At 38.6% G+C, this 11959-nt stretch overlaps 1 protein-coding gene across 6 annotated transcripts in view; it reads left to right on the plus strand.

The window, feature by feature from the left end:
- The window catches only part of LOC139988675 (cell adhesion molecule Dscam2), a 162990-nt gene extending 151031 nt beyond the window's left edge, over nt 1–11959 (plus strand). For 4 of the 6 annotated variants that reach the window (XM_072006345.1, XM_072006346.1, XM_072006348.1 and 1 more), the window contains 8 exons: nt 1176–1311; nt 1778–1905; nt 3907–4335; nt 4734–5018; nt 8641–8927; nt 9921–10173; nt 10288–10378; nt 11176–11959. In XM_072006345.1, coding sequence (XP_071862446.1) covers nt 1176–1311; nt 1778–1905; nt 3907–4335; nt 4734–5018; nt 8641–8927; nt 9921–10173; nt 10288–10378; nt 11176–11593 — 2027 coding nt within the window. In that variant the 3' untranslated portion in view covers nt 11594–11959. Of the gene's footprint in view, nt 1–1175; nt 1312–1777; nt 1906–3906; nt 4336–4733; nt 5019–8640; nt 8928–9920; nt 10178–10287; nt 10379–11175 lie in introns of all 6 variants that reach the window. The other 2 variants (XM_072006347.1, XM_072006350.1) reach the window with 2 other exon arrangements.

Below are 11959 nucleotides of genomic sequence, written 5' to 3' on the forward strand. Positions count from 1 at the left end.
AGTACTTCTACGAGGATTAATAATTACAAAGGCCAATTTTATTATTGCATATTGGCTTGCAAAAGTCAATTTAATCAGATTGTAATATGAAGTTGTTCAAGAAGTTCGTAACGAAATTTAGGTAAAAATTTAGCACTTTATCAAGTAACGTTTTCACTGTTTCTTTCAATAACTTCTTCCCAATCATCATTCTCTCCGCAATTTTTCCATTCTTTCCAACAATAAATTTCTTCAAGCAGATTTTAAGTTCTCTCAAGTTCTTAGAGCATTAAATTTCTCGTAATAAAGAGAGTTGTATAAAACACAGAATGAATAATCACGTGCCTTCGATAAATGTAATTCCTGTTAAAATTTATTACTTTTTGCCCACTTTTCATCGACACACGAGGCTCAACGTTATCTTATTGGAAAAGCGAAACCATTATAATTAACGAATTCCGATAATAATTTTAAAATTACAATACTATGAAGCTAAAGAACACGAAGGCAAAGAATTTTTCCAATAGCAAAGTAATTCCGCAGGATTTGACGACTATAAACTCGTTTTTAGTCTCCTTATTGTGTATATTTGTCTTTGAAAATTAACTTAATCGTATCAAAATATTCTAAATATTCCAATAATGCGATAGTCACGATGATTTCCAGAAATAAAGCCATTACGATTCAATTTAACCGTGGTTCAGTAATTCACATGAATCAAATGATAGCATACCAATAATAATTTTCATAGACCAAATTCGTTTTTGGAACAAGACATTCGATGGATTTCTCTACTACTTGTTCATTGCCTCGTTTTATATGCATGGGATGTATAATCGATGTTACTCCCACGATTCTTTACTTTGACTTTGACTGGTTCAAAGTTTGGGTGGGGTCGAAGTTGATCGAAGTGACTCCGGCTGTGCTAATATAGGACTTCCGGGAATCATGTATTTTAATCAAAGTAACCCGGCTCGATTCGTTCGAATAATTAAAAGCATCTTCCCCGAAATCGGTGCTCGAGTTTCGTTTCTCAAATGTCCCGTTAAAAATTCTTTGCTCTCGAGGAATATAAGGAGAAGGAGAAACGAAGAGAGAGGAGAATAGACGAGGCAAGTTTCGAAAGTGAACTCAAACACGGATCATAGCTGGAGGAAGTTTAACGAAGAGCAAGGATAACCGGGACTTTTAATTAGTTCCAGCAGCTATAATATCGTTCGGAGTACCGTTGGTGGTGCCGTGGAGGGTGGACGTCAATATGGCCTGTCTAGCCGTCGGTAATCCACGGCCGACGGTGGAATGGCATCGCGGCGACATCAAGTTGCAGCAGAAGTAAGTGTGAAACGCGTGCAAGATCGTGTAGATGTATCATAGATTGTGTTCAGTCTCGTAGATTGAACGCAATACATAATAATAAATTCCTGCGAGTCTTTCGAGCGGTTACAATGGTTTACGACTACTTAACACGTTGACTGTCACGGTGATCATCAATGTCACCTATGTTATTAAGTATTCTTAGAACGATGGAAAAAAGGTAAATTTCATGAACTAAAAAGTCCTCGACGATGCGAATGATTTAGATAAAAAATGTCAGAGAAAAGATACACAAATACGTAGTCTAGTGATTACTGTCACAAAGATGAAATCAACGCGTTCCACATTATCGTCACGGTCGTACGTAATAGTAAATAATAATAAATTCGTGATTATAAATTCATCTGAGCAAATTACCCACGAATTACGATACTTGAGATGCTACAGTGTATGTAAGTATGTGATCATGATGTTTCCACGACAGATCAGACATCGGTTCGGACAACACATTAACACTGAGGAACGTGCAGAGGACGCACGAGGGAAACTATTCCTGCCACGTGAAGAATCCTCTTGGCTCCGACGAAATCGTGTACACGCTGCAAGTGCAAGGTATGTGGAACGAGTCACTTGGGAGAAAAAATCATCACGATAATCCAGATTCTTCGTCCTTTAATGTCATTTTGCAATAATCGCTTTATCCCGATGTTGTTATTGTATCTACGGTAAGAAACGTGAAGCAATCTTTTTATTCCTTTTATTCCTTTTATTTTATTTATTCGAAACTGAGATTTTATTGTATTTAAGACAACCCTCCTAACCCCTATTATATGAAAACTTATCTTTTTAAACCACAACGTAAAGATTCCTCTTTCGTGGTATCCCTTTCGCTTGGGTTAGGATTCGTCCATAGGCGATTTACAACTCGAGTAAAGGGTTTACCGCATGTCGTTTGTAACATTGTTTCGGCGAGAAGGGGATAATACCAGGCAGATAAGCACTATGGCGAAACGAATCGGGTCAACGGGTCGCGTTGGAAACGCGAATCGACGTCTCGTCGAAAACGCGAATCGACGTCGCGTCCTGGGTAACCTTCGTTTGTCTCGCTTGCGTCATGCGTATTATCGTGGCAATGAACGGGAATTGGTCGCAGTTATCCTGGAAAAGCTCGTCGCTAATGGGAAGAGGAGAGTTCGTTAAAAGTTACATCGAACTGTTTTACGTTTCGATGGCTATGCAATTATTTGGCGTCGAATAAAATACGTATTTCGAACACGCTCGAGAAGATACACCAACAACTATAAGTATTAAAACACCTATTAAAATTTCATATAAATTGCATACCTTTCTCTCTCTCATTGCTGTTATTTTATTACAAATTTATTATTTCACTCGCATCATATATACCTTACAATATAATATACTAAATAAAATAAAATTGATTACTTTCTCCCAATGAATAATAAGGAAAGATATTTCGTTTTGTTAATTATATTATATATATCTGTGACCTGATACTTATGGTAAGTAGTGTACGACGAATACGTTTACCAAAGACACTTCGTTACGCGGAACGTCACGCGGATCGAGCGTGGAAGGCGACGACGACGATACAATCTCCACGTCGTTCGAATTCTCGCGGTCGTACGTGAGAACGGATTTCGGGAAAAACTAGGCGAATATGTTACACGCGACGTGCACCGAGTTTTCTGATTTCGTTTCCTGTCGGGGACTATGGTGGCTGTATCTCAAGCTCAGCAAGAATAGATCGCACCTAGAGACTTTGCTTTGAAATTTGTTGAACAGTTGGTTCTTATGAATTACAAATTCTTTTCAAGTTTCTTTGAAGATTCGTTACTTGTAAAGTGGATCGTTGTTTGCCTAGAAATTTCGATAACGATGAAATGAAAAATTGGTCAAAATAAATCAATTTTAAATTCTAATTTTTCTAAATGTAAATAACAGTATGATTTTGTTTACCTGAATTTGTCATGGGAAAAATAATATAATTAAAATTCATACGATAGCAGTTTATCAATGTCATTATTTTTATTCCTGCACAATAAAAGTCCGCGTTCAAACAAGTGAAAGAGATTCGATCGGCAGGAATCCAGTTAATCGAGCATTAACTAAAATTTCATTCGAATAAATGGAATTGAAATAAATTATTTCCAATAGAAATGAAATGCCGCATTAAAACATAGCCCAAGAGATTGAAGTTATTTCGTCTTCTCTGGCTAACTCTGTTGCAGTAGAATATCTCGCTCAAGTTTGAACAAACCAAATGATTTCACCAAAAATCTGTAGCGAAAAAATGAAATGAAAAATCATTATCAAGTATGATTATCAATAGCGTATTATTGACGATTATCGATAACGATTATTTCATTTTTCCTTAAAACTTCAGAAATTTGTTAACGACAATGAAAGACATTCAGGTCAAGAATGACTCAATGAACGCTACTAGTTGAGAGATTTAACAGATCGAGGGAAATAACTTCTCTTCCGTTCTCTATTTACGGCTGTCCAATTTATAGTTTAACGTGATTAATCAATCGAGCAGTCGTTCTTGAGCGATCAAACCACCGACCTTAATCGAACAACTTTGCACAGTGCCGCCAACTCCACCGACTTTGATCGCCACCGGTACCACAACCGACGCGGTTCAACTGCAGTGGAAGCAAGGCGACAATGGGGGCGCCCCTATCAAAGGATTCTTGTTGGCTTATCGTCGAGAGTTCTCCGAATGGGAGGAAGTGATGTTGGATAGGAAAGCAAACACGCATCTTCTCGAAGGTTTACAGTGTGGGACCAGGTACCAGTTCACGTTAGCAGCCTTCAACAGGATTGGTAGCGGAAGCGCCAGTAAAATCGAGACAGCGAAGACAAACGGGACGAAGCCTATTCCTCCTACAAAACATCAGCTGATCAAGTCCAACCAGACGTTCATTACGTTGGAGTTGACCTCCTGGCAAGATGGAGGATGTCCTTTGTTGTATTTCGTGGCAGAGTATAGGAGACTTCCTGGTGATTGGTTGCTCGGTAAGCATTACAGAAGTAGAAGATTATATAAGAGAAACTGATTTAGTTTGAATTATTGTTATTAGTGAAATTTTATGTTACAAATTACATGAACTAATATAGTATACATATATACAGTAGCTACAAAAGCTGATACAGTTAATTGGTAAATTATTATGGAAAAACGTGTTCATGATTTTTGGCCGCGGACTATTCATTTTTTTCTTACCTTACTTTCTTGCTTATTTATTTAATACCGATCGGTAATGATAATTTCTTCATTAATATAAAAGAAAAGTACAGTTATTAAAAACAAAAGTCTTTTTAAAAGTTTTGGTATTCGAAATAGTTCCGGAAACTTTTTGTAGCCCGCAGCACGTTATGGTCTGTTTCACACAACGACCCTAATTCTGTTGCAGTGTCGAATAGCGTGCCACCGCAATCGAGATTCCCTATAGTGGGTCTGGAAAGCGGTACCAAATACGAACTCCGTGTCACCGCGTACAACAACGCAGGCTCGACGCAGGCCGAATACCTGTTCAACACGCTATCGCCAACCGGCAGTAATCGAATGCATGACGAGCATCCGCCGGAAACCGAAGAGACCTCGCTGTTTTTTGACGCCCACGTGCTGGCGACTATCGTGATCTCGGTTCTCGCCGTATTCCTAGCAGTGGCTGGCGTTTGCTTTTGCTTGAAAACACGTAAGTCTCTTTTCGTGGATAGACCCTTCGCTAACGTTTGTCATCCACAGTTATTCGCTACAAAATTTTATTTTTTGTTTAAAGTAAATATTCGTTCGTCGACATTTACTTTAAACGATAAATCGTAACAATTTGACCGATGTCCGCGTGTAATTAGGCGTAAAATATACAACCGGCGGCAAGAAGCAGTGTCCATGAGAATTCGACGAACGTTTTTGCGACGCGTTTATGGACAGCGATCGGGGAAATTCCCATTTGGCTTGAAAATTCAAATTCATTTCTGCGTTACCGTTATCGCGTGTGCTCAAATAACCGTACATATAATTAAAATCACCGGAGGGAGATGTATATTTCGTTGTATTGAAACAAGCGTTATCAAACAAAGAAGCATTGAATCGATGTTCAATTAACGATCCTAGTTACGTGCACGTGTGTATACTTCAACGTATAACATGCGCGTACGCGTGAAACGAAAATCATGATTTCAGAGTAACAACGGAATTCGTGTCTATAACACGCCTGAAATTCGGTCCGGTATACATATCCTATATCTCGTACACTCGATAACCAACTATCACCAGTTCAAACTTAATCGTGCTATAGCAATTATCCGTCAAATGATCCATCGATAAGCTTTAACTTTCTCCGATTCGACAATGAAGTCTTACGTCGATCAAAGTAAGATTATTACTTCGATATTAATAAAGGATCTAGCCGAAGTCTAGATCGTAGATTGTAAAATGTATAAGGTCGGAATTGATCGTAATAACACGTTCAGTTGCATCAGTGATGTCCGCGATTGGAATAACATTTGTACAGTGCATATATTTAACTGTTCGACTATTCTTTCAAATAATTTATCCAGCATAAAGTCTTTATAAATGTATCAAATCTTTCTCGATTGTACGATCTTATGCCTTTAGAAATCTTTTTGATCTGTTCCTTTTAAATGATTCAAATCATTCTTTGCAATATCAGTTTTTACGATATCGTAGTCGCTTTCATTATATGTATTATCTTTGCCAGAACTTGTTAGAGTATATATCCTTACACTGTATTATAATCATCCACCTGATCCATTGATGAGTTCCGATTTCCTCAAATTCGACGATAAAATCTTACATAGAAAGTTCGATAGTTACGCTACCTCATATACTATAGATAGTTACCACATAGTCATAAGTATCCGGACACTGTTCAATTTATAGTAGCAGTAAGTGAATTTTTATCAAAGTTTCCAAATCAATGATGAATTGGTAACTAGAAACGCCGCTAACTACTTTAATATAGAATTTTCAGGCTATAAAACTAAATTATCCATTAAAAAGCATAACGATAATATATTTTGCTATTTACTATATATACCAAATATATCGCTGTTTAAATGTTACTGGTTGAGTTAAATTAAATTATAAAAATTCTGATTCTATAAAAATACGTTAACTTCGAATTCTTCTTAAATTTTGCCACGATCATTTTGAACGACCCAATTTATATTTATTTATTTATATATATATATATACTTCGATCTATATATATACAGATCGATCACAAAGGAAACTCGAAAGGAAGGATAGGACGACTCGATCGGAGGGCAGGAATCGATAGCTCGGTACTCGAAGCACGCGGGTAGGATTTCAGCGGCGGCAATTTGCATTAAGCCAGAAGGGCGTGCTGGCGCCGCACTCGTACCACTCGTCGTTATTGAGTAGCTAAACGTCGCAGGATTGTGCTCCAATTACTATACCGTGGGGGCACCTTTGAGGGATGGCGAGCCACGAGATATCGCCGGTTAACGGGCGAAAATTGATTCCTGATTTTCGTTTCTACCCTCTTTTCACGTCTCAACGTTCCTCTTAATGGATCCAATCGGGTGCCGTGCATTTTTATTCGGCCAACCACTTACCACTGCAGTGTCAACATCACCGGAATTGATACGTTCGTCTGGAACGATTTGATTAATTAAATGCCTGGCGAACGAGGTTGCCGTGCGCGGATCATGCAATTATACCTGCCGTTGTGGTGCTAAAACGAAGCGATCGTTTCGTTGGCGCGCGTAGAATGAGCAAAAATTATCTATGCGTTTACAATTATTCGAAAGTGGTGCAAAATTCTCTTCTAGATCGTTGGATTTTCTTTTTTGAATCTGCTGATCAGTTTGACCTATATCCGAGTGACTTATGTCTAATTGCAGCCTTCTTTCTTGGTATTAGAACTCTATTACACCTTTGTTTTCTCACCTTCTTCGAGATGTTGGAATAAAAGTCCCTACAGTGGCGTGCAAAAGTTTCTAGCCAAATAGATTCGTTGCTTTATATTCCAAGGATGATATGTAAAAAAATTTCTAATATTGTATACGAGGCTAGGACGAGTGAAAGAAAACGAATAAACATGTTATACAGACATATAATATTAATTAAAATTCTGCGAAATATTGCTTTTGGAATATAAAGTGAAAAATGTATTTGTTGTAAGATATTTTGGATTTCTTATCGATATTTGGGATTTCTTTCCGAGTAACGTACGACTTAACTGCATTTTTTAGATAAGTATAATTACAAGCTTAATCGACGTAGTCCTTTATTCGATGAAATTTTGGTAGTAGATTTTCAAAGCCGTCAAAACCACCCCCGTTGCGTTGAAATTCTCCTCGATAGCGTGGTAGAGCCACGTCAAGTCTTTGATACGTGGGCGGTTTGAAAGGTTTGTCGAAGTATCCTAAGACGCTGTGCTTTGGACATGTCATATCACCTATAACAGGTAAACACTATTGACAATTTTTCTTCTATTTTTGTTACCCTATTAATTACAAAAAACAACGTGTTCGACGTACTTCGTATAGATTTATTCCAACATTCGCATGTATATATTAACAGTTGAAATCTTTTTTCAATAGCATTTATGCAATATATATATTAATTCACTTGTCGAGTTACTTATTCGGACAACCTACCTATCAAAAAAATATCAAAGTTTTTATATAATTGCAATCTTACGTTCACAATTTTACAACCAAACGGGCTTGTAAAAGGCGTAATTTTTAAATGTCTCCCTTTTGGATCAAATCGTACTCTCCTTATATTATTGGTTTTGATATCATAATCATTTTTAGTATCTTTTTATTACGGCTTAGTATACATTTCTTAACACGATTTAATAATAATCGATCAAACTATCATCCACTGATCATCAATTGAATTATTATACATTTATTATCAGCTAAATCATCATCTATTAATCGTCAACTGAACTATTACCCATTGCTTATCAATTAAGCCATCATCCATTAATCATCAACTGAACTATCATTCATTTCGTCTATCCTTCCTGTCTATTAATGACGAAAACTGTAAAACTTGGCTGCTTTTTTACCAAATCGACGAAATATTTCACTCGATAAATTACTTCTATATCTACCTGGCATAGACACTTTTCTCATAAATAAATAAAATTAATTTATCGAACTAGCATTCCAATAATTGGTCTGTTCGCTTCAAGTTTATAATAAATCTTTCGTAACCGGTGTATCTGCAGATATCGGTCTAATATTTCGATCGGTCACATCGCATGGCGTAAACGGATAATCACAAAGAAACGTGTTAATTAATCGCGATAATTGCAGACGCGGAAAGATCTGGTCGAGCGAACGATCCGAATTCGCAAACGCAGGCTGCGCTGGAGAACAAGCATAACATGGAGCAGAGGGAACAATACTACGCGACCGTGAGGAAACCGGGCCAGCAGTCACCCTGTCGCGAGGTGAGCGCGCTGGAAAGAATACCCGAATATTCCGAAGACATTTATCCGTACGCCACCTTCAATCTGCCCGAGCAGGAAAACCTGTCGGCGAACCCGATGCGACAGGCGTTCTACTACGAACGTAGCGAAACGATGCTGCAAGGCAATCAGGTACGAGTACCGATCATAAATAACTGTCGACGAAATTCGATAAAGAAACGTTTCGAAGATGGCGAGAAGAGACCTTTTCAAACGGATGTACTTTCCGTGGCTCCTACACACGGAGTAATTTAATCGATCGAAAAGGTTGTATCCTTCTCTTCTGTGCGCGTGTCTCACATTCGTGCATACCTGGCGCGTTATGGGAAAGAAATGTCTCTTCATCGGGAAGGGTGGAACGATATATCCTTGTGTACGAGCGTGAGAGATCAGGTCGATGATATATTGCTTGTATACACGTAGGCGGATATCCCGAGAGATCAAAGTAGCCTGCACTCGATCTCGCGTATAAATGTAAGACGACTTCCATTTATGTATCGTGCCCGAGCTTACGTTAGATCTGGCGAGACTTTCAAGTAAATGTGCTTGCCTCTGTGTGGTCGGAAAACTTGTTACTTACCTCGAACATCAATAGAGAATCTGGCTCTGCAAACTGGTGAAATAATCGTATACGTAAACAACAGTGTCCTCTTAGCTGCGGTTGCTTCGGTTTGCATTTTCCCTGCAGCTAGCCAGCCAGGGTAGGTAATCGAAAATTTTTCTTTCTGTTCTTCGCTCGTCTCTAAACAAGCTTTAAATGGGAGTTTAAAAAATATTACGGGCGAATGAGATACAAAAAAAAAAAGATTACTTAATATACCTAGCCATTGAATTAGAACTACGTACACAAATTCCCCTGTTCTAACTACTACGCTATATCATAGACAGTAAATAGTTCTTGACTGTTTAAATTACTATTCGATACGCAGACGTTCGTGTATATAGCAGCTAATTTATTACTGTTCAATATCACGAAGCCAAACCCATACAGTTACTTTCATTGAAGAACAACCCCCATATCTTATGTACATGTAGCCATTTCATTTAATGGCATTGAACGTTTGTATGTAGCTTCTAATGTTGAGGCTTATACCAAAGAACGTAGGTAACTTTTATACGTTGCAGTGCGACATGGAGCAGTATACAAAGGTACGAGGGAGGGCGCGGCGGAAGTCGAAATCGTTCAAGTCAGAATCGGAGGAGTACGATACACTAGGCTCGGACAGCGACACGGAGGTCGGTACCAGCAGTCGCACCGAGTCGTCGAATCACCTGGACGACTCCGGGCCGGCGTCGATAATGACGCGATCCCCGGGGCCGAATTCGATCGGGCAGAGGGAGCAGCGACTAGCCCTGGTCCCGAGGCCGGTTCATCATAGTAAGTTAGTATTCGATTTTCTGTGTCGACGCCGGCAACAGCCTTAAACAGCATCCAGGTCGCCACTAACGTCTCACGTTTCTCGCATCAACGTGTCTCGCGTGCACCTTCCAGATGTGCTGTACCACACGCACGAATCAAGTACATCAACCGAGCCGTCACCAATTTCTGAGAGGAAGACCTTCCCGAGGCTCGAGAAGCAAAGGTACGATAACCCGCAGAAATATTCCTATGGATTGTACTACGAGTCATTTTCATTCGATTACTTGTCAAACTTTCTAAACGAATATTAATTTTATTAATTCTATTATTAGCGATATAATCTTTTTCTGGTTCATCTATTTCCTTTCAGTCTGTATACTGTATACGATAGAACTTAATTCATGGATACGATATCTTAGCGCCTCGTTAAGTGAACTTCTATTGAACGAATCTACTTGTACAAACGTGAACTCGTATTATACACACGAATGGAAAATTATAAGTAATGGACGGAATCAAGGAACTCCTATTATACGAGCTCTTTCACTATCCTTGAATTCAGATAAATAGAGTTCTACCGTGTATTTATCATTATACTGTGGATGTTTATACAAATTTATATCTTTTTGAACACAGCTAGAGAGATGAAACTGCTATAGAGAACTTATTTCACCCTTTAAATATTATAACGAATATTTTACTCTGAATATTTTACATATATTTGCATGTTTTTTCTATATTTCCTAAAAATGTATAAGCATCTTTATTCATTATTATTCAACTCTCCCAAAAGTATTTTTCCCTTTTTAATATACTGGCTATGAAAAAAAAAAGCATAAAAGGAAAGAGTAAAAAATGAGTCTAATCGCTACCGATATAACTTCGATCTCGTTTAACCTAACATCCTGATCGATGCTTAATCCACTCTCAATCCACTTCCGTTCTGGAAATTTGTTATTAAAAATGCCTATTGTTGTAACACGTTCAATGTCGTATCATATGGAATTGTTAAATTTACAGGAATCAAGGAGCAACGCCCGATATGGGGATGGACGGTCGTGTACCGGGAATATTACGCCCTGTGATGAAGCTCTCGGAATCCGGGATGCATTCGTATTCGAGGGGAGCATCGCCGAGTCAACCGTCGAGGCCTGGATCTTGCGATCGGCTGGGGAAAGATCCGAGCCCGAGGAAGTCCGTAGAGTCGTTGTGCCTGCTGGAGGAACCCGGATCGTCCAGAATGGCAAGGAAGGAAGAGGACTGGGGCAGCGAGCTGTCTACGTTGGAACTGAAGCCGCCGACAGGTTTCACGGACGCGCACGAGACCAGCGAAGCGGAGTGCGATATCGACATGAAACTGAAGCTCCACAGGAAGAGGACGGGTTTTCCTTCTAACTCGCTCTCGAAATCACCTAAAGACTTCACTATCACTGTCTAAGTGTGTTAATCAAATATTCGAAGAAAAAAAATGAAGTAAAACTAAAATGAAACCGCAAAAGTTAATGAAACGAATAAAAAAAAAAAAAAAACGATATATCGCATAAGAGACACAGTCACACGTACACACATACAGACACAACACGTAAAAATAATAAAGATGCCAAAGCATGATGAGTGTTAATTCAAAAAAGCAAAAATTAAAAAAAAATATGAAACGCAAAAAAGAAAATTTCCTCGCCGTTGAGATTGTCGGGATTCCCCAACGCTTCTCTGTGGATGGATGACTGTCTTTCCGTGTAACTACCGTCGACGATCCATTTACAATAAAGAGGTATTTTTGTAAGAAAAACCGGATAAAAGCTAA

Source organism: Bombus fervidus, chromosome 7 (assembly GCF_041682495.2).
Source record: "Bombus fervidus isolate BK054 chromosome 7, iyBomFerv1, whole genome shotgun sequence".
Classification (NCBI taxonomy): domain Eukaryota; kingdom Metazoa; phylum Arthropoda; class Insecta; order Hymenoptera; family Apidae; genus Bombus; species Bombus fervidus.